A 27,196-nucleotide genomic window follows, 5' to 3' on the forward strand; every position below is an offset into this window, starting at 1 on the left:
GGCTTTCCAATTAGGTTTTATTTTAGTTTCCAATATTATCAGCAATGATACAGGAGTAATTCAGGCAAATATATCACCTTAAATACATCGGAGAAAAAACTGTGTCAAGCACGTCTTGCACTCCAGCAGATGAACATAAAAACAGAGAACAAAATTAGCAGCATTAAATTAAAGTGCTTTTTGCCTAACTTCTTTCAGAAATGGTCTCTCCCTCAGAGTTATAAATTTACCCTTACTTATTGTAAAGGAGCACAAAACTCCATTCATTGCCCAGGGGCTACATTTAAAAAATTCATATGTTTATATTCTAAATAATTTTTCCCCCAAAAAGAACAAAATTCATTGGAATTATGTAATGCTTATTTCTCCTGACACGCTGTGTGAGATGACTACCATCCAGGCCTGGCAAACGCTCAGAACATCCTCCCACCACACAGCGACCTTGGCAAAGTCCATCACTTTGTTTCACACAACGGGGCAGATGGTGTGAAGGACAAGCAGACGCCTGGAGAGGACGCCACCTGCGTGGCCACCCACCAGTGAGTAGAGGCCACCAACTCATTTCCCCGAAGCCGAAGGGCGGTGGATTCAAGAGTAGGACAAGCCCCGCCTCTCGGTCTGAGCCCCACCTCTTTCTGGGAGAGAGGTGCTGCTTGTTTCTAGGAAGTTCTCTGACCTGCTCTGCAAAATCTGTTGCCCAAAGGCTGCTTGTCCCAGACAGTCAACGCCTAGGAGACAGAAACTTGCCCCCACTTCAACCAGTAACAACCCCCAAACTCAACAACGGGAAACACTTCTCAAAGTCAACATAAGGCCAAATGAGTGTCAGCTCGAGGCTCTGGGGACCGGGGTGGGTGAGAGGACAGATACGGGGCTGCCCACACTGTCTCCCTGCCAACTGCAGCATCACTGGCACAGGAGCCTTAATCCAGGGGACTGGTGGCCAAGGGCAGCTGGGGCCAAGGCGGGGGTGAGGAGTGGGGGCACGTCTCTTAAGGGATATAACAGGGATGCAATCGAGCTAGTGGGATGACAGCTCTCAGCCACCACGATCCCCTCACAGAGCGAGGTCAAACGGAGGACCCTGTTCTGTGTTGACTCCACATTCTCCAGCCATCTCGGCCCCCTCCCCTCATCCTGCCACCATCTTTCCTTCTACCACGTCCTTTATCAGTCTGGACCAAACCATCTTTCACTAATAATAAAACCAGACTACATAGGCCAAGGACCAAAACGAGAACAAGGGACACAATGAAGAGAAGGGAGACAAGTCCCTCTTTGTCACAGTAAGGGCCACCCACCCCTCCACACACCATCTCCCCTAAGCTATTCTCACTACTGCAGTTACCTCTGTACCATCTCTCCTACCCTTTGTGGCATAGGACCTGCCTCAGCCGAGAACCCGAGGCATCCTGAGCCCTACCACAAAGACATGTCGGGAAGGCTCTGTAAACAGGATGAAGCAGGAAAGCTGAAGAAAACTGATACACAAGCCACAAGTCCTTCTGGGATGGACTCAGCCTTTCTGGGACTACCTCTGGTGCAATCCAGAAGAAAATCCAACCACGCCCTAAGGAGGCCTTTCTCGAGGGCATGCTGGGGGCAAGGAGGGCAGGTGTGCATGGGTGGGCGTTAGTGTTGGCCAGAGGAGGAGGGGTCTGCCCGATACCCTTAAAGGCTCCAGTCAGGCATTCGGCAATGCTGGCAGATCCCACGACCTTATCAAGCAACCAGATGATTCTCAATCAAGCGAGCCTGACAAGGTAGAGAAAAGACTCGACTTAACTCCCTGGTACCATGCTGTCCATAGTCATTGTTTAAAAAAAGTCTCCTTTAGGGGTATGAGCCAGAAGATCCTCCTTCAACATCAGGGAAAGGAGGGGAAAATAACTAGCGTTTAAGGGCTCAAAACAGTATGAGACAGTGGGTGCTTTCAATTCTCACAGTGGCGGCAACTGACAGGAACTGCACGGGGCGCTGGTGGGAGGCCCCGCGCACCGGCGGCCGCGCCCCTCTCCCCGCAGGCTCCGCTCCTGGCCGCCCACTATCTGCTGGGCTGCAGGTACTGGTGCGTGAACATGTTGAGTTCGCTGTCCAACCAGCCCGCTTTATTCCTGCAGAGAAACGGTTATTGTGTGATGGTAACAGCTGATAATAGGTAACGTTCGCATTATTATGCCAAGCACTGTGCTAAGAATACTGGACGTGTGGTCTCACTTACTCCCCTGATAACCCCCATTTTACAGAGGAGGAAAACAAGGCCCTGAGAGCTTAAATAACTTCCTCCAGTCACACTAGATTAATCAGTGGTGGAGCTGAAAGGCAGGCTTTTCTGACCCTCCAGCCCGGTTTCTGCTTCACCCTGGGACCACGGACAAGCCTCTGAACTGTCGGACCAGTTTTCCTGCCTGTCAAGCAAGGGGTTGGGCTGCTGACACTCGGCCCTTTTCAGGTTCACCCCGCCCCTGTGGCTGACGAGGAGCACGGACACCCCTCCAACCCGAGATTTCCCAGGAGAGGAGCTATGTGTAAGGCCCTAGAAAATGGCTGTCCCAGGAAGGTGGGAAGGAGGGCAGATCTGCAGCCAGGGAAAGGAAGGGAAGGGAAAGTCCACTCCTCAGCTGAGGGGCTGGAGCAGCTGCCCTCGGACGCAGCTCCCCTTTGGTGCTGACGTCAGGGGCGGGGGCAGGAAGCACAGGGTCCCCGTGTACTGATGTTATCTCAGCTGAGTGGGCCGAGGACTTTTACACTCTGCTGGGTGGCTGCGTCATGAAATCTTACTCCACTCCACAGATGAAAACAAGGAGACACAGGAAAGCTCAGTGATTTCCCAGAACAGGAGCGTCTGGACCAGGAACAGGACACCCAGCTCCAAGACCGGTACTCTCTCCTGCAAACTCAGAGTTTCAACAGGGACCCAGGCAGATCTGGGCTCCAATCTGGGCTCTGGCAGTCACTTGCTGCCTAACCAGCTTCCCTGTGGGCAAAAACGCTGGTATGCCTCTTTCTCTGAGCTCAGAGAGAAATGGAGTAAGACGTGTATGGTAGGTCTAGCCAGTGTCCCCGGCACACGGTAGACAACAAAGGACAACCAGTGTGCAGAGTGTCAGAGGGCGCCGGGGCTGAGCGCACCTGGATTCTTCTAGTCCTGGCTCGACCATCTACTGTGGGATTCCAGACAAGCTACTCAACTTCTGCAGGCCCCAACTTTCCTTTTTATAAAACGGAGGTGATGATATGATCCTGAAGGGATGCTGAGGGTTGAGAGGAACATCTTGTGTCAAGGGCCCAAGACACTGCGATGAAGGAGGTGTGTGAGCTGCGACCTCACAGCACCGCTCTGCCTGGTCCTCTGCTGCCACCACGCCCCTGATGCGAGCGCCCTGAGGGCAGTGACCATTTCGTTGAACCTCCAATGCTGGCACTACACCTGGTATCCAGCGGGTGCTTGGCAAACACCTACCACAAGAGTGAGCTAAATCCCCACCAGAGAGATTGGTGTCCGTGCCCAAGACACAGACAAGCAACTGAGCTCCCACCATGCCTGAGCCACACCCCAGAGCCCAGCGCCCCCGCCGCCCAGGCCAGCCTCACCTGAGCAGCTTTGCTTTGCTCTGAAGCGAGTCAAGAACCTCAATTTTCTTGTTCATGGCGGCAATTTCCTGCTCCAGGTTCTCCCGGGTGACATCGACTTGCTGGCACAGATGAGCAAAGGTCCCAGACAGTTCCCTGAGTGGGAGAGAGTCGGACCAACCATGCAGCTGTTTTGCAGAACACCATCGGTGGCTAAATCCAACCCAGAGCAGGGCAGTCGCAGCCCATCTGTCCCCTGCTGGTGGCTCGGCCCTGTGCCAGTCCTGGTTTGGCAGAATCTTCTCTACCCTTGCTGAGACCACAGACATCACAACCACCACACATACTCAGCAACACCAGAGTGTGAGAACCAGGAGCACAGAACAGTGTGCACTGGGTTGGGCACAAGAGACCAAGATTCAGATCCTGGCTCTGCTGCTCATCAGCTGAGTGACAGGGGACAAGTGACTACTCCTCAAGTTTCCATGCCCTCATTTTGAGAAAGGAGATGCCCATAAAAACACGTCTACCTCAAAGGGTTGGAGAAGAAAAAGAAAAATTAGGAGCAAAATGCCTAGCAAAGAGCCTGCCACAGCAGCAGAAGGCAGGGAGCTGCCATTCACCCCACACCACCCAGATCACGGATCCACTCCCACCTGACCCAAGCCGTGCCATGAAGAAGGGGCTGTGGCTTAGAATTTCAAGGCTATATCCACACCCAAGCCCTGCAGGGCAACCTTTAAAAAATCCTACACATAATGTCCCTTGTCTTCCCATGTCTCATGTCTTCCTTCCCTGGGAGAGCAGAGGCCTACTTGGTTCCAGCAGAGGACATAGGTGTCTCTGGAGAGACGCCTCTCCCCAACCCTGGCCTCAAGCTGGCACTACACAGCTGAAGAGCAGGGTCAGACGATGCTCAGGGCCCAGTGGCTTCCAGGCCAGGTAAGGAGGGAACCTCCAGGGAAGACCTGAACCCCAGGAGCCAACGCTGGCCCCTTGGGTTAATGGGGACACTCACTGCTGGACTTGGTGGCTGCAGTTGGAGCCGGTGTAGCTGATGATGAGCTGAAGCTTCTCACTGGCGTACTCCACAAACTGGCGCTTGAAGGCCCTCTCCTTGGCCTTGGTGGTCCAGGTCAGACGCTCGTAGACATAGAGGAGGCCATAGAGCCCAAAGGAGAGGGCGATGAGCCGCCAGCCCACGGCCTTCCACACCTGCAGAGGCACAGCGGTCAGCCGGCACAGCCTCTCTGCCATCCCAGTGCTCATCCCTTCAGCCTGTTGCTGCCAGGACCGGCCTGAGATCCCCAGCCAAGGAGCCATTGTGTTTCTACTCAGAACACCTTTGATCCCACTGAGGCCAGAAGGGCAGGGACTGTCTCGAGTTTGGAAATGAGGGAAACTTAGTGCTGGCCCCATGATGGGGCTGGAAGCAGAAGCACAGATCCAGGCACACAGAATTCTTAAAGCAACACCCGTGCTGCTGACACTGACAACAAGCAGGATTCCGCACAGCACTCCTCAGCAGATGGCTTCTTTTGGTCTGGGGTGGAATACTGTGGTTCAGGGCAGTGTGGTCATACTCAGAGCACGGGACTCAGAGCTGGAAATCGAGGCGCCAGTGCTGCCTGCCATCCTGGCTGTGTGACCTTCGGCAAGTTTCTGTACACCTGCTTCCTTACAAAATGGGCATAATGGTCTCCACCCAATTCACAGGGTTGTTTGGGTAAACTGAGATATTGTAAAAGGGCTACATAACCACCGAGTGTCAGCGTCTCCAGTAATTACCCTCTGCCAGGTCACCATCCATGAAAAATGAACCAGAGCATGACCCATCTGCAAACACGCAGGGAGAGGGGCCTCGGCTCTGTGCCCCCCTAGTCGCACAAGCGGAGAACGCAATTCCTCACAGTCTGTTACAGCCACGTTCTGCCACCACTGCACAACTCAAGCATCCATGATAGAGAACGTGCCCACATCCTCGAGAGAATCGGAAGCCTAAATGACTCCGGCTGCAGGGTGTCTTGAGTCAGGATGTGGGGAGCACCTCATTATCAAGAAGGCAGCCTGCGACCTCAGGCCTTGGGGTGGGAGGAAAGGGCCACAAAACCAGGAGATGGAGAGACGAGGGTTCAAGGCCCCCCTGGCTCTTTCGTCTTAAACCCCTGTACGTTTTGCTCTCAGTTTCCTCACCTACAAATGAGAAACTCCTGGTCAAGCCCAGCTCTCTAGAACCCAGGTTTATCAATTTCTCAGGTCACTTCCCTATCCATCATGTAGTACAGGCCCTACAGGGAAAAGAACACGGCCTTAGAGTCAGACGGGGCCAGAGTTCAAATCCCAGCTGTGTCTTTGGCAAACCAAACCTACATTTTCCTCATCTGTAAAATGGGAACAGTGCTCTCAACATCATGTTAGTTGAGTGGGACTTACATAAGTCAATCAATATATGTTCAAGGGCTAAGGCTGCAAAGCTCCCCATGAGACCACAGTGAAGAGATGGATGTGGAAACGCTGTGCGTGCTGAGGAGTGCTGGGCCAACGCAGGGAGCACCACCAGAAGTGTGCCCTTCAGTCCCCACTCGCCTGCCCTTCACCCCCCGCCCACTTCCCGAGCAGGGTTTGTCACCGACCACTCCTCCAACCACGAGAATGCCCATGGAGGTCCTGGACGTCAGGGAGGCCAGGCCAGTGACCATGGAAACCATGAGCTCTTCTTGGGTGAGGGAGCCCTGTGGCAGGGGGGGCATGCTGGGGTTGGCCGGCGTCAGAGGGACAGGACGCTGCACCTGAAGAAAGAAATGAGGGGAAGGGTTGAGAAGAATGTGGCAAGTCTCTTATACAAGCCTCAAGTGACCCTCGAGGCTAGGAGTCCTGGAACGGGAACACAGAGAACAGCTCTTCAATTTCCAAAAGCAAAATGAGGGAAATTGAGTTTTGCAGGTAGCAGAGAAGGATTTAAGCTTCATAACAGACGTGCCAGCCCAATGGTAAGCATCGTGGGATGCTACAAAATATGAGCAGTGGCCATCCTGGAACGCTTCAGCACACTTCGCCAAGTGCGCCAAGAGTAGTACATACAATAACTCAAGCAGCACAGAGTGGGGTGTTTTAAAATCTGAATTTTAAAAGGGTGCTATATGGATATATATGTCATCTATATTTAATATATATAGATAAATATAGATTAAATATAATAATATTTAATATTTACCTTAACATATATTGGAAAGTAATATAGCTATTATTTGTGATTTCACAAATATTAGTGCCCAGGATAAGGCAAAAACCTCGACTGTGGTGTGCCATGTGGCGGCACACATGCCACGGCTGTCGGCCTCAGGGAACCCCTTTCAGAGTGGTTCATGTGTGCGGAGACGGGGAGCAGACTGACCTCCCGCGAGGCCCAAGGGGGAGGGACTCTGCTTGCCTGGTCATTGTAGCCCATCAAGGCCCGGCGGCTGTTCTTGGGGCCCAGGAACCTATTCACCAGCATGGTCCACCCAAGGGAAAAATGGAACTCGATGTCCTCCTGAAAGTCAGCACACAGCTTGTCACAGTTCAGGTCATAGCTGAGGGAGAAGCATTGCCGGGGGACCAGCATGTCTATCTGACTCCGCACAGACACAGGAAGGAGGGGTTTCAAACCATCTGTCAGGAACAAAAACAAGGAGAAAGCACATCAGCTCAGCCCCCACGCCAGACCAGTGCCAAGTCAGCCACCACCAAGGATGCAGATGGTTCTGCCCCGAAACCAGGCCTGGACGAGCGGGCCTGTGGGACTGCGAGTGCCTCACTCAGGGCAGGCAGGCCAGCTCTCCCCAGGGGTATGCAGACGAGGCTCCAGACCTGCTGACATTTAAGCCTCATGTGGATTTAAGGAGCAGGCCAAACTCAGCCTACGATAGTCCCACGTGGTAACAACACGGCTCCTGGAGTCTACGCGTGGGATGAACTCACAACACATACCCAGAACCTGAGGGCATTGAGTCAACTCACCATTTGGGCAGCCCAGAGCCTCAAGTCCCGAGTCCCCTGTGCCACTGACCTATCATCTCCTGCTGCATGGTCTGCAGGGAGCTGGTGATGGCCGTGGAGCAGCGGTCGGACATATTTCGGCCCAGTCCTTCCTCTATATGGCGGTGCAGTTCCTGCAACCAGAAGAGAGAAGTTAAGGGAAGCAGCACGCCCCGTTGGGAGTTCCTTCTGGAAAGCCAACGGACAAGGAAATCTGAGGCTGGTCAGCCCCGCCCACCAGGGGACGGCGGAAGGCTGCGTGAAACCTGGGTCTCGTTTCCCTGGCTGAGGGGCCCTGACACAGACCAGTGGGGGCTGAATCGCTGTCTGCTCGGTGATTCCATCCAGGAGCCAAAAGGGATTAAGAGGGGCCCCTGCCCAGGGCACCCACTGCTTAACAACTCACATTCTTATAAACCTTGAGGACTACTGGAGAAGGGTGGAAATCCATCTGGTACTCGTCCACGAGCACAGAGAGGCGCCTGATCTCCTCGGCCATCGCCGTGGACACCTACAGCAGAAGGAAGCACGCGGTTAAGCCCCAAGAAGAATGTGGTTCAGTTTTGCAGCACCAGGAGAGTCTGAGAGACTCCAACAGACGGTGTAGCCTTCCCCTCAACCCAGAGTCTCCTCAGCTGATCTGTGGAGTTAAAGCTTCTGAGGCAGAAGGGACATCAGAGACTGGGCGCAAACTCTGCTCTACGACGTGGAGAAGGAGGCCCAGAGGGCGACCTTTCCAGGGTCACACGAAGGAACAAGGAACCCAAGGAGGCTCCATTCTCACATCAGGGCCCCCAGTTCTTTCCCGGAGGCTGAGAAGTGCCCCGACGAGGATGTCTGCTTTTCACTTTTGCATCACACTGGACTTGACTCTGAGTCCCAATCTCCCCAAGCGCTTCCTTCCGCTTCTCACCTGCCGCTCGACTTCCTCCGTAATCTGCTTGATCCGCAGCTTGTAGTCCTGCGCCAAGAGCTCCAGCTGTTTGTCAATAAACCTCAGCCGCTCCTGCCGCTCCTCACGCATTTCCAGGCAGTAAACCCTGAGAGAAAGGGCGCTGGTTACAAGACCCAGGTCCCCACGGACTAAGCAGAGGAGCAAGAGGGGACGCCAGAAAGCCTGCGTGGGCCCCAGCTGTGATCCTGGCCGTGGCGAGCCCAGGGGGTCTTGGTAGCTTCTCACATATGCCCAGAGGTGTGCCCTTCCCCGTCCCAGGTTGGGGGAGAGGTGGTGCCAACTGCTCGCCCTTAGGTCTTCCATTTGGAAGATGTGGTGGTGACAGAGGCAGAGGGTACTTTCAGGGGGTTTAGAACAAGCTCTGCCAATTAATGTGGGGAAAAAGCTCAACCTTACTAGTAATCAGGAAAATGGAGCAAGGAAGAGCCACTACTCTGTGCAGCATCCTGGCGAGGCTCAGTGAGTCTGCAGCAGTGGTGAGGGCCGGGGAAGGAGCGCCAGACATCCGGCGGTGGGACCACGAATGGCTCAGATGTTTCAGAAAGCAACAGAGTGAAATGGGCAAAACTGAAAGCACATTTCCTCTAAGACGAACAGTGCCACCTCCAGGAATCAATCCCAGAAAGAGTCTGACAAATGTGCACAAGGGGACACGGAAACTGGTGACCCCTGCAGCAGGGTTTGCAATAGCAAAAAATGAAATCTAAAATCAGTGGGAAAAGGAGAAATATTTACAGAGTATACATACGGAATATATACAGGAATATAATGGAATCCTCCATAGCAGTTAACAGTCATGAACTCCAACTACATGTATCAACGAGGAAAAAGGGCAAGGACGATGCCGAGGGGAAAGGAAAGCCAGGTGCAGGAGCAGGCGCAGTGCGGTGCCGGAGCGGCACAGTCACAGCGCGCACAAAGCTACAACATGCACGTACGTCTTCAGGATTTAAGTCCTTTTTAAAATGGATGACAGGACTACACGCCACATTCATGATCACAGCTGCCTCTGAGGAGGGCGCAGAGTGCCACTGGGACAGAAGCTGAAGAATCAAAGGGTCTTTAACATTTTTTTCTGTCTTTTTTTAACTTAAATATAGAGCAAAGACTGTCAATTCTGTGTGGTAGAAGCAAGGCATTTTTACATTATTCTCCGTATTTTCCTATAGTTTAATTTCTCCAAAAACAGTTATTTTTAAAAAATGTGTTCCACTTTATGCTCTGAGAATGGCTGCAGTGCAGCACTGGGCTGAGGCCTCCAACGCGGGCTCGTGCGGGTGGCTTTTCAGGGAACCACGCTGCACAGGCCAGGTGGGACAGCCAGCCAACGGCCCTCCTCACCAGCGGCTCCACGTGGATCTAACATGGGCTGGTGGGAACCCAGAGACCCAGCTCTGCCTTGGGGGCTCTGACCCTGGGCACATCCCAGGCAGGGGCAAGGCTATCACTGCCCAGCGCTCCCCTCCGCCTGCCCACAGTCTCGAGTTCTTACCGCTGCTCCTGCGCCGCGATGTGCAGAGAGTCCATGATGAGGCGGACTGCCTCTGCAATCTGCTTGGCCCGAACCGTGTGCTGCTCAAACTTGGTCTTCACTGCAGACTGGGAGATGCACTCCTGGAACAGACAAGAGGCACTGAGGGAGGCAGAGGCCACCAGGTGCCCCCAGCCAAGGGCCAGGCTCACTGCCAGGGACACAGCCAGTGACAGCTGGGGAGCACAGAATCACCAGATATCATAATCAAAGGACTCACTTCAAACCTCCTCTCAAAATTCTGAAACTCGAACATCCTCACTTGAAAGCCTTCTGCAAGAGCGCCCCCTAGGAGAATTGCACGGCATTAGTCTGGAAATAACTTGGCAGTGAAGGAAAATGGTGAGATCCCCCAACACCGAGCCGACGGGGCACTTGGCCAAACACTGGCTGGGAAGCAAAGAGCTTCTCACTCAAGGCTCTTCTCATCATCTCAATCTCAGAACTACTTTCTACCAGGCGACTTAGCATGAGACCAAACGTCTCAAATCAGGGACAAGAAAGAAGTCCGTTCCATCATCACCTCCTTCGGGCATGCCCTGGGCCTTCTGGATCCTGGCATTGAGCACCTCCTTGGCAGACACAAAGAAGATGCGGTCTCCAGCCTGGCCTCGATCCACTACGCCCAGCTCATCCACCAGGAAGCTGGTACAACGCTCCATGTGCTGCCGCCGCACCTGGAACCAAGCAGATGGGGGCACGTGGCTAGGTGGGATGTGGGGGGCCCCTCCTGATGGAGCCCACAGCCCCGAACTGCCTCTTTTCGAAAAGACAGGTGATATAGCCACAGGATTCAGTATTCACAAGGTGTAAACACACACAGAGAGCAAACCATCACCCACCATCTCTGTTCTCTATCCACCAAGCTCTCCAGAATCAATGTCATGGGGGTTTCTTGGGGTACAGCCTGGCAAAGATACTTTATGCATATGCAAGCAGAAATGCTTAAACATGCCCCAAACTGCCTCTTGTTAGAGCCTATATAATGTCTCACTTTGGTGCCCCAGAAGGAAAGAAACCTAAACCCGGGCTCTACACTAACAAGCCCATCCTCCCAGGAACTCATTTATAAAATGAGCGGGGCCACCAGACAATCCTTTAGCTCTGAAGCCCCAGGTTCTACCGTTAGAACTTACAAATGGTAACAGCCTGTTGTGGACAGCTGCCATATGCCAGGCGCTTTTCTCAATTCTAAGAGTTCATCCTCTCAACAACTCTATCTATTACACCCATCTCACAGGTGAGGAAATCGAATTTCCAGAACAGTTAAGAATCTACCAAAGTTACACTGCTCAGTGTAAGCCTGCTGACTGTACACTTTACCATCCAATAGTAGCAATCTGTTACTCCTTTTTCTTTCACTTCATACAGAAAAAGTTAAAAATTGTGAGTTGTCAGTAAGAACAAACTATTCTCTGCTCCTCTTTTAAGCTTCTTTCCTGGATGTCTTCTGAAAGCCAAGCCTGTTCTATAATGACTAGTTCTTTTTTTTTTTTTTTTAAGATTTTATTTTTTCTTTTTCTCTCCAAAGCCCCCGGTACATAGTTGTGTATTTTTATTTGTGTGTCCTTCTAGTTATGGCATGTGGGATGCTGCCTCAGCATGGCCTGATGAGCGGTGCCATGTCCGTGCCCAGGATTTGAAGCGGAGTGCACAAACTTAACCACTTGGCCATGGGGCCGGCCCCTGCCTAGTTCTTCATGAACCAAAGTGAGCACTGGCCCCACACAGGGTGCAGCTACTGTGGTGGGGATGCTTTTCAGACCTGGAAGAAAGCCTCTCAAAGAGCAGAGGGCTCTGGGAAAGTGAATGGGAGAAGTGAAGAGAGTTTGTAAAGCCACCAGAAGACACCACAGAGACCCCAGGGAACACTTGGGAAATCTTTGGCAATAAAATTCATTCAGGGAAGTCATAGACCTCACATGGCCTGGGAGCGCACGAAGCGGCCGCGGGAGGACGCCGCTCACAGGGATGCCATTCCCCAAACCCCTGAATGAAGCGGCACCAACCTCCTCCATGTACTCGGGCTCTGAGGCGGACGCATCCCAGCGGTTGTTAAGGATGAAGATGTTTGGGCGGGACAGGCGCTCGCTCACCTTGTGGAAGAACTGCTTTTCCTGGACAAGGAGAAAGACCTCAGTGTAGGCGGGGCGGTGCCAGCCAGGGCCCCAGGAGTGTGGGAAAAGGCGGAGGAGGGGTTACCGTCTGCATCAGGGTGGACTCCGAGTTGGCCACCAGCACAAACACATCAGCGTCCAGGCAAAACTTGTCAATCCAGCTGTCCAGCTCTGTGGTGACATCGATGCCAGGGCTAGGTGACAGGTAAACCATCATCAGACACACAGAGCATGGGCCCTACCTTTCCTGCTCTGACAGACCTGAGGTGGCCAGGCAAGGGAGGAAAGCTAGAGATGGGACAGAAATCAGGCCTGGTCCTTATTGGAGGAAATCTTAGTTTTCATTTCATAAGCTTCCACATTGCGTGAAAATGAGTTTTTTGCCACATCCATCTACCACTTTTATAAAAACATAATGATTTGTCATTTTACTTTGAGGATACACAATTAAGGTGAAGTTTTGTATTTATGTGAGCCCAGGAAGCACTGCAGTACTGTATTTCTTGGTATAACTTGTCCACAAAGCAGGGCAAAGTGCTCCTTCAAGAGAAGTAAAACCTAACCCGTACCCCACAGAGCCCCCCACCACAGGCTCCCACCCCTAACACACAGACTAACACTGGACTGAGGCTGAGAACCTTCCCACTTTCGAGCATCCCTCCTACCCCTCCACAGTGTCCTCAGACCATCACTGGGACATCTTCAGGGCACTGATGCCCATGGGTAGAGTACAGACCCTGGAGGAAACCCAAGAGGCAGGAGGATTTGGTTGAGCCAGACTGAAAGGAAGTAACACTTAATCAGAGCAACCACAGGGCCTTGGGGACCCTGGTCTGGATGATCCAGAAACGGAAACCTGGTGCCCGCCCAATCTGCACCTCTGAGGGAGGCACCCTCCCTCTTACCTGTCCATCAGCACGAGGTCATCCTTCAGCAGTGGGCACTTGGAGTTGGGCCACATCACACTCACCAGGCTGCCAGCGTGCAGCTGCTCGTCCTGGTGGAGGGCGTGCGCCAGCTGGTTCACAGTCTGATGGGGAGGAGGGAAAGAAAGATCACGGCTGAAGAAGAGCCACCAGCCAGGAGACTGGGCCACGGCACAGTGGCCTGAGGCTGCTGCCCAATGTGCTACTCCTTTTTCTTTCATTTCACATATAAAAAGTCAAGAGCTGGGTGGGAGCTGTAAATAAGAACCAACTATTCTTTGCTCCTCCTTTAAGCTTCTTTCTTGGATGTCATCCTAAAGCCCAGGGTGTTCTCCCTTAATTCTTTATGAACCAAAATGAGTATATGGCCCCAAAAAATAATGCAACTGGCTCTCAGAAAAATCAAAATGTGCATGCCCCTAGCTGACATGTCAGAATCACAGAGCAAATGCAGGAATCGCTCTCTGGCAACACCTCAAAAAAGAACGAGGCACATACTCTCTTCATTGCCAAGAGAAGTCAGATGGCCTGCTTGGCACACGCAATGAAGTGAAGACTCCGGATTGTTTCAGACCCTCCCTGAAGCTCTCGCTGGGCTAGAACAGGGCTTCCTGTACCCCACTGCAGGGGCACTGCCCTCTCCTGTCGGTCCCGTCATAATGGACCCGACCCAGACAGCTGAAAGCTGGGCCAGAAGGCTACACGGGCATGGTCCTGCCACAGCGCCCTCACCTTGACACTCTTCTTCTCCTCCGAGCCCTCCGTGAGGAGGAAGGCCTCGTGGCCATCTGTGCCCTCTACCCGCAAGAAGCAATTGGTGGTGTGACCAATCCCAGAGGGCAGAACTTTGTCCCAGAGCATGGCATTGATCACGGTGCTCTTCCCATTGCTCGTCCTATGAGAAAATACCGGCTGTCAGTGAAGCTACCAACATCCGAGTTTTAGGCTTTCCCAACAAAGTAACCAGCCTGGAAGTCCAAAGGCTTGTTCTCTGCAGTGACACCAGAGCCCGGACAGGCAGAGTGGACACTCTGAGTTTATGAAAATGGATGGACAAACACCACTGACCCGTGACTGTGATGTGCTCCCGGTTCATCACTGCAAAGGAACCTATAAGGGGCTCACACAGTGCAGCACCAGCATGCAGACACTTAACCTGTCCTCAGGTAAGCCCGGCCCGACCGCAAGCCTCCCAGCATCGCTGTGGAGACCACCTGTCTCCAAAGGATAACCCGCTCCTCTACTTGAAACCACTGCCTCACCCCCCGGGGTGTCATCCTCAGTCTATGGGACCTCAGCTGAATGACCCCAAATGACCCCAATGTCCTGGGTTTTGCACAAAAGGCCTGTACTGCTGCTCTTCTTCCGTCATGCTCCTCCTCACCAGACCAGAACCAGCTGGTCACTGCTGGCTACCGGAGAGATTACTGTCGCCCTCCTGCCCCGTTCGGTATCCCGGTTCTCGAAAAACAGCTCTACTCAGTTGACTCACCAAGATGGGGGCCACACCTCTGAGGCGAGGACAAAGAAAGGACAGCCAGAGGAGCTGAGAGCCACACCTGAGGTCACAGATCACTAAGGGTGGGACTCAAAGCAGAGTGCCTACTCCTCAGGCTACCACAGTGTGCACAGCACCCAACCTGTCCACAGGCCTTTTTCCCCTCTACCGGATTTTAATTTTTTTAAAGGTGCTGTAGTATAATAAGAAACATATTTGGTCTTTGTCCCCAGTTTCTGGCACAGAGCTCCTAAAACTCCTGGCATTTCCTGAGTGATGGGAGTGTCTGTTGTCATTTATAAGGAGCCCATCTTGAGCACACTTGTTTACGCTGCTGAGGTGGCTCAAGGTGAGGCCCCCAGACAGTCTCAGGAAGGGCTGGTCACCAGAAAGACCAAGTGATTACTGGCCTGGAACTTTCAGCTCCACCTCCAACCTCAGGGAAAAGGCAGAAGGGGGCTGTGGATTAAGCTCCATAAGAACTTCTAAACAATGAGATTTGATGAGCTTCATGCACATGCCTGGAGGGTGGTGCATTCCCAGTCCCAGCGGGGACAGAAGGTCCTGCACTCAGGACCCTCCCAGACCTCACCCTGCATACCTCTTCATCTGGCTGTTTGTGTATCCTTTATCACATCCCTTATCACATCCCTTATCATACACTGGTCAACGTCAGTAAATGCTTCCCTGAGCTTTGGGAGCCACTCCAGCAAATCAATCCAACTTGAGGGGGGGTCATGGGAATCTGTGATTTACGGTCAGTTGGTCAGAAGCACAGGTTTCCAAATGGCGTCTGAAGTGGGGGCACGCTTGTGGCAGTGTGGAGTCTGACACTACCTCTAGCTAGACAGTGCAGAATTGAGTTCAATCTGTAGGTCACACAGTCAGTGTCCACTGAGAACTGCTTACTGATGTGGAAAACACTCCAGAGATGCCTACTAGACCTCAAAGTGGACTAAGGAGATCTGATGGCTAAAACTATAAATCTTAGGAAAAAACATAGGGGAAAAGCCTCATGACATTGGATATGGCAATTTCTTGGGTGTGACACCAAAAGTATAAAGACAAAATGGACTATATCAAAATAAAAAACCTCTGTGCAAAGGACACAGTCAACAGAGTGAAAAGGCAACCCACAGAATGAGAGAAAATATTTACAAATCATGTGTCTGATAAGGGATTAATATCCAGAATACATAAAGAATTCCCACAAGTCAACAACAACAACTTAATTTAGAAATGGGCAAAAGACTTGAACAGACATTTCTCCAAAGATGTAAGAATGGTCAATAAGCACATGAGAAGATGCTCATCACTAATCATTAGGGAAAAGCAAACCAAAACTACAATGAGATACCACTTCATACCCACTAGGATGGCTACTACCAAAGAAACAGAAAACAAGTGTTGGGAGGGTGTGGAGAAATTGGAACCCTGTACACTGCTGATGGGAATATAAAATGGTCGTAGATATGGAAAACGATACGGTGGTTCCTCACAAAACTAAAAATAAAATTACCATATGATCCAGCATTTCCACTTCTGAGCATATATCCCAAAGAACTGAAAGTAGGGTCTTGAACAGATATTTTTATACCCATGTTCACAGCAGCATTATTCCTAATAGCCAAAAAGTGGAAGCAACCCAAGTGTCAATCATGGATGCATGGATAAACAAGACACAGTATCTACACAGAAAGGAATACCATTCAGCCTTAAAAAGGAAGAGGATTCTGATACACACTACAACATGGATGAACCTTGAGGACGTAATGCTAAGTGAAATAAGCCAGTCACAGAAGGACAAATGCCGTATGATTCCACTCATACAAGGTCCCTAGGGCAGTCAGATCCACAGAGACAGAAATAGAATGGTGGCTGCCGGGGGGAGAAGGGAACAAGAGTGGTGTTTAACAGGTAGAGTGTCAATTCTGCAAGGTGAAGAAGTCCTACAGATGGATGGTGGCAATGGCTGCACGACAACGCGAATGTATTTAGGACTCCTGAACTGCACCCTTAAGAATGGTTAACAACGGTAAATTTTCTGTTACGTGTATTTTACCACAGTTAAAAATTAGAACAACAAAGAAGCAGAGCAATGAACTCTGAGGCAGGCCAGCTGCGCCCTGCCTTGGGGCTCAGACTGTGATCCTGTACAAAGCACTCCCTCCCAGCCGGGAAGAAAGAAGGTGTGAGGGCTCCAAGGACTCACCGGCCAAAAAAAGCCACTTTCATGTGCCGCCGGGCCAGCACCTCGCTGATGCCCCTGACTTTGGACAGGTAACCTTTGACATCCAGGACCTGTTCTTCTGTCGTAACGGGATCCAATTCCGCATTCCTGTAGGTGTCTGGAGATGGAGATTGAAAAAGGGGCACCACATGGTCAAAGGAGTTCCACAGTCACAAGTCCGGAGGGGACAGAATCCACCACGGGGGCCCCCTGCTATGGCCGCACTGAAGGTTCAGACTCCCCACTGAGGGGCCTGTCGCGCAGCCGGTAAGAACAGACTTGGGAGCAACTGCCTGGGTTCCCGTACAGGGAGTGCTGGTGCCTGCCTCTTCCCAGCTTTGTGACCTCAGGCTAACGAAGCTTTCTGCACCTTAGTTTCCTCACCCTTGAAATGGAGATAACAACAGTACCCACCTCGCGTGATGCTGCAAGGATTAAATGAACTAAAACAAACAGTGCTAAGAATGGTGGCTGGGACACATGAGTTCTTGAATGTTAACTGCCATCATTTACTTATATGTTTTTTACTAAAATACTTACAAAGTTCTCACTACATACCAGGCACTGTTCTGATCACTTTTCAAACACGGCCTCATATAATCCTTGTCATTTACCACGAACAGCGTTAGTAAACAGCAGAGCCGGCATCGGCAGCAGGCAGCCTGGTTCCAGAGTCCGGGCTCATAAGCACCCTGTGCACCTTCCCAGGGCTGTTCCTGACCGGGCCCCGCCTACTGCTCCCACTGGGTCTCTTGCCACCCCGCTGCCTCCCATACCACCTCACCACATCCCCACACCGCCACGCTGCCTCACCATTACTCTGGGCTTTGCTCAATCCTGCCCTGAACCTCCCCTCCCCACTCAAAGAACTGATGCACTGCCTTTGGGTGCTCTGGCCCATTCCACTCAGCCGAAGGTCTAGCTTGGACTGCACAGCCCCCAGGAAGCCTTCCCTGACTCCCCCCAACCTCAGTCAGGTCCCCTTGTTTGTGCTCCCACAGCACCCTATACTTCTGCTATCTTAGCACTGACCTCACCATAGTGTAACTGCCTAGCTCACCTGTCTGCATCATCCACCACGTGAGGGCCCAGCTGTCCAATGCCAGCACCCAGTGCTCAGCAGGTGCACAAAGCTTGCTAAGCGAACAGACAATGGGATCACTGCACTGCTTTTTCCCAGCGCCCTTCACAGGCAGATGGAAAACAAATTACGACAGATGGGAGCTACTGAGCAAGATCCTGCCCCCATCTCATCTAGTTATGTTTATGTCCCCCCATGTGATGGTACATGGTGTGATGATGTGATGGTATATGGAGGTGAGGCCTTTGGGAGGTGCTTAGGTCATGACGGTGGAGCCCTCACGACTGGGATTAGTGCTTATAAAAGGGATCCCAGAGAGCTAGCCAGCCCCTTCTGCCATGTGATTGCATGTGATGCTACAGAGAAAAGACATCAGTCCAGGGAGCCGGCCATCACCAGACATCTAATCTGCTGGTGCCTTGACCCTGCACTTTCCAGCCTCCAGAACTGTGAGAAATAAATTTCTGTTGTTTATAAGACACCCAGTCTATGGTATTTCTGTCACAACAGCCCAAACAGACTAAGACACTAGTGAACCACTGGGCTGACAGGCCCCAGCACCGAGCACTCCCACAGCATCTGGAGCATCAGTGGCATTCCAGTGACTGCCCAGTGAGCTTCCCCTGCAGCTGGTGCCATGAAAGGAAGTGATCAAACCAACAAGGCCTCCCCACATCCGCTGGTCACACACACCCCACCCACCAACATTCCTCCCTTATGTGGGCATGGCCTTCGGAATGCACCGCAAAGGAAGCTGGGAGCCTGTAGCTACATTTAAAAGAAACAGCCAGTAGACAGGCAAGCTCTCATTACCTGCCCTTAAGACAACACTCCCAAGGCAGTAACCATCCTCTCCCCCAGCCAGCGCAATCCCCAACACATCTCAGGATCACTCTAGCTCTTTCCCTTCCAGTCCAGCAATAAGACAGACCTCATACTACTTTCATAAAAAAGAGAAGTCAAAACACCCATTCCTGAGGCCATCACATAAACACCTTCATTAAACATGAATTCACCCATAGCACCATCTGAGTAAGTGACTCAGAACATCACAGAGAGTTAGTGTGGGCTCTGAGAGGACAGTGGCCTAGTCTGCGCCATCTCTGCATGCACAGAACCAGGCGCACCACAGCTACTGCTAAATAAATGGGCAACGAAGCAGACTAACGTCAACCACCAATCGTACAACTTTAACATCCAGATTTGTTTTTTTTTTTTTAAAGATTTTATTTTTCCTTTTTCTCCCCAAAGCCCCCAGATACACAGTTATATATTTTTAGTTGTGGGTCCTTCTAGTTGTGGCATGTGGGATGCCACCTCAGCATGGCTTGATGAGCGGTGCCATGTCTGCACCCAGGATTTGAACTAGCGAAACCCTGGGCCATCGAAGCAGAGCATGAGAACTTATCTACTAGGCCACAGGGCCGGCCCCCATCCAGATTTTTAAATTTAAAAAATATTTAGGGAACAAATTCTCTTGCATCAAGCACCATGCTAAGGGCAAGGCATAAAGAGCCCACTCTTCGTCTCAGTCTGTTCGGGCTGCTGTAACAAAATACCACAGAATGAGTGGCTTACACACAACAGAAAGGTACTGTTAACACTTCTCGTGGCTGCAAGTCTCAGATCACAGTGCCTGCCTGATTGGGTGAGGGCCCTCTTCCAGCTTGCAGACTTCTCATTGTTTCCTCACATGGCTGAAGGGGGCTAGGGAGCTCTGTGGGGTCTGTTTTATAAGAACACTAATCTCATTCATGAGGGCTCCACCCTCATGACCTAATCACCTCCCAAAGGCCCCGCCTCCTAACACCATCACACTGGACCTGAGAATTCCAACATGTGAATTTGGGGGGACGCAAACATTCAGACCATAGTGCTGGACACATTCCCTTTCTTTAAAGGGAACCTTAAGTAGCAGCCCGACATGTACACCACCAGAAGCCCAGCCACTTGAGCGGAGAGAAGCGTGTCCCTGGGGCATTTCCACTGAACTCCTAGGGCTCTACAGACTAGAATTTGAAAACCCCTTGTCTTACCTAAGCCCCTCTTTCAAAAATGAGGAAACCAAGTGAAGACTCAGCTACTGGGTCTTCACTAACAATCGCAGGACCTGGAGCCAAGGTGCACCCTCTAGAAAGGAAGCCTGAGAAAGTCAGCGGCACCATACTGAGTGGGGCCCCAGGAACCAATCCTTCCCTGCTGACAGGGCGGGGCCCAGAGGTTGGGCTCAAATTAGTAACTAGTGGAAAAGGGGCTGGTGACGCAAGTTTCCTATCTGTAATCCTGTCATCTAAAAATATCAGAGAGAAAGGACACCCGGGTCAGGGACAATCAACACCCAGACAGTGCCTGGTATTAATGGTGGCCAGAACCAGGCCAAGGAAAACACCTGGGCTTTGGACTCAGAGACATCTGGGTAGAGCCCTGATGTGTCACTTACAATCTCCAAGGCTCAACCTGCTTATCGTCTAATCGGGATAAGATTCACCCATCCCTTGTGATTAAATGAAACAGATTATAAGGAATTCTTAAATGGCAGGTTCCTCATTTTCCTGGCCTAATCGCCCTGGAGCCCAATTCCATGTGATTCCGAGAACAGAGCACTGCTGAAGGTGACAACCCATCTGGCAGCCCAAGGGCAGGGCTGGACCTCCTCACCCCAAATCCTGCACGGAAATATGGAAACTGGTAGGAGTGGGCCTGGCTGAGCAGGTTGCCTATCTTACCTTCGAGGAAGGTGGCGCTCTCCTGGATGTAGGCTCCCAGCTGCTCAAAAATGCCATTGATCTTCTTCTTGGCAGTGACAAAGTGCTTGAGCGGGGACGCATTCACCTCAGCCATGTGTCTCTTATCCTTCTTGACTGTGACGATGGAGTTGCATCGAGGGAAGAGCAGGGACATTGCGCTGCAAGAGAAGATACCGTGAGTGCACCCAGCAGCACCCGGCTCGGGAGGCTCTGCTGGGGGAGGGCAGGGAGCAGCGGGGTGATGGGACCAGCTCTGTCCATCAAGAAGACAGGACCCTCCAGACTAGATCAGGGACAGAGAGAGGAGAACCAGCATCTCAAGAGGAAGAAGGGACCTCTCAGGACACTTGAGCCAGTCTCCCTGTCTCAGGGTGAGGTCTCCGACGCTATGCCGAGTTTAGGCCTAGCACCGGCCGCTCCTCGCCTGCTGAACAGTGACAGGCCCTGCCTTCCACTCAGACACGCAGGAATCACGAGGTGACACAGAGAAGCCCTCCTGAATCTTAGAGAGAAAAGCGTGACAGAAATCTCGTTTCCTAACATCACCCACCTGAGAAAAAGCACTGAATACTGAAAGCAGACTGACGCTCAAGGTCAGTGACTCCCACCACCTGCCCCTGGCCACTCTGCTATTCAGTGGCCAGTAGCCCTAATTCCTAACAGATTTTGTTCTTTTGTTTTTATTTTGGGGGACGGGTGGACAAGGAAGGGTGATCCTCAAATCAAAGACGTCTACTTCTACAATTTATTTAAAAACATTTGTCTTGGGGCCGGCCTGGTGGTGCAGCGGTTAAGCGCACGTGTTCTGCTTCGGAGGCCCTGGGTTCGCTGGTTCAGATCCCGGGTGCAGACATGGCACCGCGTGGCAAGCCATGCTGTGGTAGGCATCCCACATATAAAGTAGAGGAAGATGGGCACGGATGTTAGCTCAGGGCCGGTCTTCCTCAGCAAAAAGAGGAGGACTGGCAGTAGTTAGCTCAGGGCTAATCTTCCTCAAAAAAAAATTTAAAAAAAAATTTGTCTCTTGCATTATAAATGTGTGCACTGTAAAAAATGTGGAAACTAAAAGAAAAAATAAATCCATAGCCCCCCACCACTCTGTGATAAGCACTGTGACGTCTGTTTATCATCCCAGTCTGTTTTTGCGTGGGTAGCTCTCTTGCTCTCAATCCCACACATCTTTGTAGGCTACTTTTCTCACATAACAACAGCTCGTCAGGGGCTGTGAGCTTTAAGTCCAAAGTACTAGAGATCTTTGGTCAAAGTCAAAAGAGGCAGACAGACCAGAGAAGGTGGCACCCAGAGGTGGCTGGGAACCCCTGGTCCCAAGAGTGCATGCTCCTCAGAGTTCCCACCATGCACAGAACCATCTCTGCAGCAGAGCTGCCAGGTCCCGGGACGTCAAAAGAAAAAAAGCCCCTCCGAGGAGGAGGGGGAGCGTGCACAGCTGTGTGTGCCTTGTTCTGTCCTCTCCAATACCCTGCAAATTTCTGTCAGCCACTCCCTCCCCAGACAGCCTAATCCCAGCTATCCACCAGACCCAGCACTCGCTCTGTCTGGGAACGGAGAAGGCACTGCTCATAAGCGAACATGCAGGAGAAACTTCCAAAGGGTACCCAAGGGTATTGAGCAAGTTCCTGAGAAGCAGGAAGAACAGCTGGAAACAGTGCATCGTAACTGAAGTGGCCCCTAGGAACTAACCATCTCAAAGAGTGGGCAGAAAGACAGACAGACTCACGGGGAAATGGGAACCCACAGGTTTTGCCTAAACCATGTATTATTTTGTGATGTTAATAATTTCTAGGGAGATGGGAGGGAGAAGTGACAGATGTCCATTTCTGCCTTCCTCTATGAAACGCCACAGCTGTGAGAGATTTTCTTAGCGCAGAGGCCACATGTCAAGGGCTTAAATGAGAAAGACAGCAGAGCTCTGAGAAGGGGAACTGGGAAGAAAATACTGCCGGCTCCTCCAAAGAAGAGAAGGAGAGGGCACTGAAATCCGGCTTACTGTGGCCCAGCAGGTAAGACCCTTCGAGAGATAGGGGATGGGCATAAGCAGAAGAGGAGAACCACCGAAAGGAGAAGAAAAGGGGCCTGGGATGAGGCATGAGGGAGCGTTACAGACGATAGATTCTGGAATCAGACAGCACTGGGATCAAATTGTCATTGTACTATTTCTGGGCTGTATAGACTTGAGCAAGTTATTTAACCTCAGAGCCTGAGATTCTTCATGTGTACAACGAGGTGATACCACACAGACTGAGAAGATGACACAGTACAAGCTCAAAGGTAGTTTTACATGTTATAAAGCAACAACAGTAAACCAGCAAGATGAAGACTCTCCCCATGGACACCCAGCCTTCGGGGAAGGGTAGAGGCAACTCCACCAACACAGCCACAGGTCCTCCACCCCGGCATGTGGATCAAGTCAACAGGTGTGCTCAGGGGTGAGGAGCAGCAGCGCCCGGCCCCAGAAATGACTTGCTCGCAGGCAGCAAGTTCCCTGAGATCAGCCGAGCTTTCAGACGCAAGTGCTTTCAAGTTCTGGTCATTGTTTGCAAGCCCAAAGGAAACGAAACCAAAAGCGTTAGTGTTCAGTAAGTGCAAGAATCGAAGGCATGCACACTAGTAAAAACTGAGTGGGTCAAGGTCATGAGGTCTGCTCGGAGTTCAGCCGGTCCAGGAGCCGACCTGCTCTCACCATTCCCCACCTGGCAGCTGCATGCCCCAAACCTCTCACCTGGAACCTAGCGCCAACCCCTCTGAGTTCTGTCTGATTTCTCTGGCTCTGTCAATTCCCGAGCTGAGAGTCGGTGTTTGTGTTGCACATGCTGCTCTCAGTCTGGAATCTTCTTTCTTTTCACCCACTTGGCGTACTCCTACTGTCCTCCTGGACCCAACGCTAGTGTCACCCCCTCCGTGAAGCCTTCCCTGACGTCTCCATAGAGGACATGCAAGCATTCCAGACTTGTGGGGTTTTTTATCACACTTTATCTCCCCATCTAGTCTATGAGCTTCTAGAAAGCTAGTGTCTGACACAGAGCAGTGACCTATTTCCATTTCTGCTTTCCCCCTCCACAACTGTGAGACATGGTTTGACTGAGTGAATGCCCCTAAGGAGAGGACTTTCTTACCCTGCCATCCTGGGAATACACAAACCTAGTTTTCTCTTAAAAAGCAACTTTTGGCTAAGCGTCTGTTTCTTAGTATTTGGAGCTCAGTAAGTCAAGAGAGTTGAAAAAACTTTTCAGATTCCAGGATTTAATCCTTCTAAAGAGCAAGCTGGACGTACATATGTGCACGAATGGACCAAAGTTGCAAAATACACGCACACAAGCCAAGACAGGGCCCCCACTATCTCCAGGCTTCACCGGCTGGCTTCCTCCCTACAGAGTGGCGGGAAGCAGCTGGTTCCTGCTCCTCCTCTGGAAAGCTCTGATATCCTTATTTCACTGCAAGGCTCACCGCAGGCACATGGGGCCAGAGCCCAGCTCCAATATCAGCCATACACTAAGCAGCATGCTTTGAGTTGTAGCTTCTGACTGCTACAAACCGCTCTTGAAGTTATGGTTTCAGAGAGTTTACGGCAGTATTTCCCAAAGTGTGGTCACCAGGACTCTAGCACAGCCAATGTTCCATGTAAAAAGGGTTCCACTGTAGAATCAATTTGTAAAACACTATATGCTATGTTCCCCCTCCAGTGGAGCACATGAGCAAAGTAAAGACTTTTGGGGGGGAAGGAAGACCTGTTGTAAAGACACTAGTTTAAATGTATTTAATGCACCATTTTGCAAATTTACCTGACAAAATGTAACATTTTTTAAAATCCTGAAGATCACACTTTAGGAAAAGCCTCACTCATTCTGGTAGTCTCCCACTCCCACCCCAAAAAAGTGATAGGGGCGCAGTATTAACAGACATTAACCTAAGACCAGAAGCAAACCCAATTCTAAACGGAAACTGCTATCAGCACTCCAAGGTGATCAAAAGCTTTGCCTCAACCTAGGCTATTAGTGGAGGAGGATTAGGTGTCTTGGGAGTAGGGAGAGCAGTAGCAAAATTCACTGCAAGGTGTATTTGGATCCCAAGCACAGTCCCTGATCCACACCACCTCCTTACCCAGTTTTACGCACAGCAACTCCTAGCAGGGAAAATAAAATGGATCCACGGATCGTCTGCTGGCACAACTGGAACAGAGAAGCTGAGAAATTGAAACAAAAGCGTATACAGGATAAAGGGGCAGAGCAAACTTAGAAGAGCTGTGATAAGGAGCCAACTTCTGCTGGGCAGAGGGGGGAAGGGAGGAGCCAGCACAGCAGAGAACAAATGAGGGAGATAAGAGATGAATTCTTCAGGGAGCCCAGAGATCCCACCACTTTCTGAACTGTCAACCTTTAAACAGGCCCTCAGCAACTGCGAAATCCTCCACGGAAGCAGAAAAGAGACACAGGTTTTTTTCCAACACAGTCTGGAAAACTCCAGCTCTGTGCAAAGATGACCCCATCCAAGAGACTTGCCATTGGATGGCCAGCAGAGCACATCCCTTTTCACTCAACCCAGATCCAGGGCACCAGATGTCACAGCCACCACTTACTTTTTGGATGGTGAGAAACCTTCACAGGGTTGGCATCATGGATATGGCCGGAGTCAAAAAGACGAAAAGAATTTGAGTTCTCCTCTGTCCTGTCTCAGCTTGAAGTTGGCTACTAATTGTGTTGACTCCACCAATTCTGACTTATGGAGGAAAAAAAAGGGGACACATCAACAAGCAGCAAAAAAACTGGTGTGCCAAACATGTGTAATCAGGTGTAAAAGCCAAACAAACTCATCCCTGAGGGAAGCTTAGTCACTGAGGTACTGGGGTGGTACGTGAGGAAGTGCCCTGGGGAGAAAAACAACACATGGCTGTGGAGCCAACCCTGGGTGTGCATGAACACATGTTCAGCCATGTGCTGGTGAGTGGCAGGGGTAAAGGCACATCCAGAGGGGCAAGAGGAGGGAGCAGAACCAGGACAAGGACTGGGCTTGGGGACTGTGGAACTGAGGACGAGAGATGGAGGGTGGGGATGAGGAAGAGAAGCGGAAATTATTGAAAGCCTATGTGTGCCAGATGCTGTAGACAGTATCTTACTTATTTCTCAATTCTATGGTGCACAGGCTTGGAATACTTAAAAGACTGATCGACTGCCAGTTAAGCGGCCAAGCTGGCAACTGAGATACCACCTCTCTGTGACTGCAAAGCTCACTTGTTTTCAATTACGTGAAGCTGCCTTACTCCACCCCTGGGGGTGGGAAGGAGCGATATCAGAGCCCTTTCTGGGAGGAGAGAAAGTGCGTGGAGAAATTAAAGAAATAGGGCAACGAAGGATTACAACAGAGGGGGATGGGCAGTTCTGGCTTCACCCATCCAAACACCTAATTATTCGGTATTTTCTGTGTGCCGTCTCTGTGCGCTAAACGCTTCAGTTAGGAATGGATAAAAACAGTCCCTGCCCTCAAGGGGCTTACCGCCCGGTGCGAAGTCAAACTAGCAAACAGATAAGAACAGTAAGTACGAGAGCAGTAAGTGCCCAAAGCGGGGGGGAGGTCAGGGCAGAGCGCTATGGTGGTGAACGTGGGCATCTATGATGTGCGGAGTGAATGCTGGCAAATACAGAGGACGCGATGAGAAACAGGGGAAAAGCAGGGGTGGAATGTGGCCGGGGAGACTGGGAAGGCGGGGGCGACCAGGAGGCTCAGGGGACCCCACTCCCAGGCCCGATTCCCGCGTCCCGCCCCCTCCTCTCAGGGCCGCGGAGGGCCGGGCGACGAGACCGGTGCGTGGGCACGCCCGCCTGCCCGGATCTCGAGCCCGCGAGGCCCCAGCGTCCCACCGGCAGACGCCGGGCTGCTCGGGACTCGTGGGGCTGGGCCGGGTCGGGCCTGTCCCCACCACCCCGGAGCGTTCGCCCTCTCACCTTCACCTTCCCGGCCTCGCCGCAGCCATCATACCCCCGACGTCACCAGCGAGCGCCACCCTGGGGAGAGGCGGGAGGGGGAGGGAGGACACACGCCTCCAGCCGCCGCAGGTGTGCCGTTGTGGCCCGGGTGAGTCGGTGGACTCGGAGCTCAGCTAGTTCGACCCTACTGCTACTAATGGGTCAAAGGTCTGCTGGCTTATCGCCTAAAGGGCGTCTCATCGCGTTCGTTTACCGCCGTGGCGTCCCAAGCCGATGACGTAACCTCGGGGGCTCCCACTGCATCATGGGGGCTGTAGTTCCGCCGGCCTCCCGTCAGGGCTGGGCTGGGCGGAGCATCGAGCTGTCAAGGGGCAAAAAAAAAAAATAAGGGCGTGGATTAGAGGTTCCTGCTCCTTCGTTTGTTGCCCCAGAACCTGACCCCAAAGCCCCTGTCAGCTCTGGTATCCAAGGTTGCGTTTTGCAGTTTTAGAGGAGAGCTTTCAAGAGGAAGCCAGGAAGCAAGCTTGGGCCTGCTGCCCTTCAATTGACTTTGAGGAAGTAAGAACAGCAACAACGGTCAGT

General features: G+C 51.7%; 1 protein-coding gene across 4 annotated transcripts; it reads right to left on the reverse strand.

Annotated features, from left to right (window-relative positions):
• On the reverse strand, positions 1-26,814 carry MFN2 (mitofusin 2). Of its 4 annotated transcripts, none has more exons than XM_046661276.1 (20): positions 26,633-26,814; positions 25,270-25,405; positions 24,795-24,876; positions 20,655-20,833; positions 16,830-16,965; positions 13,852-14,014; positions 13,099-13,223; positions 12,279-12,387; positions 12,086-12,193; positions 10,600-10,753; positions 10,297-10,364; positions 10,038-10,159; positions 8,504-8,630; positions 7,997-8,101; positions 7,622-7,724; positions 7,004-7,224; positions 6,207-6,362; positions 4,592-4,788; positions 3,595-3,729; positions 1-2,114 (listed from the first exon to the last, which is right to left on the reverse strand). In XM_046661276.1, exons 4-20 carry the CDS (start codon positions 20,827-20,829, stop codon positions 2,045-2,047), a joined length of 2,274 nt encoding a protein of 757 aa, XP_046517232.1. In that variant the 5' UTR covers positions 20,830-20,833; positions 24,795-24,876; positions 25,270-25,405; positions 26,633-26,814; the 3' UTR covers positions 1-2,044. The 4 variants fall into 4 exon arrangements, with proteins under 4 accessions (XP_046517232.1, XP_046517233.1, XP_046517229.1 ...); XM_046661277.1 differs by having other exon boundaries at positions 24,795-24,862; positions 25,270-25,409; XM_046661273.1 differs by having other exon boundaries at positions 25,270-25,409.
• Positions 26,815-27,196: the final 382 nt, after the last annotated feature.

Source organism: Equus quagga, chromosome 5 (genome assembly GCF_021613505.1).
Source record: "Equus quagga isolate Etosha38 chromosome 5, UCLA_HA_Equagga_1.0, whole genome shotgun sequence".
Taxonomy (NCBI): domain Eukaryota; kingdom Metazoa; phylum Chordata; class Mammalia; order Perissodactyla; family Equidae; genus Equus; species Equus quagga.

What these genes read in the sequence shown, in the direction of transcription:
- MFN2 (XM_046661276.1), bottom strand. Translation starts at nt 20,829, where the DNA reads ATGTCCCTGCTCTTCCCTCGATGCAACTCCATCGTCACAGTCAAGAAG. An exon ending in GAGCGCCACCTTCCTCGAAG is followed by an intron (nt 16,966 to 20,654) that starts GTAAGATAGGCA and finishes CTCCATCTCCAG; the next exon opens with ACACCTACAGGAATGCGGAA. An exon ending in AGGAGAAGAAGAGTGTCAAG is followed by an intron (nt 13,224 to 13,851) that starts GTGAGGGCGCTG and finishes CCTCCCCATCAG; the next exon opens with ACTGTGAACCAGCTGGCGCA.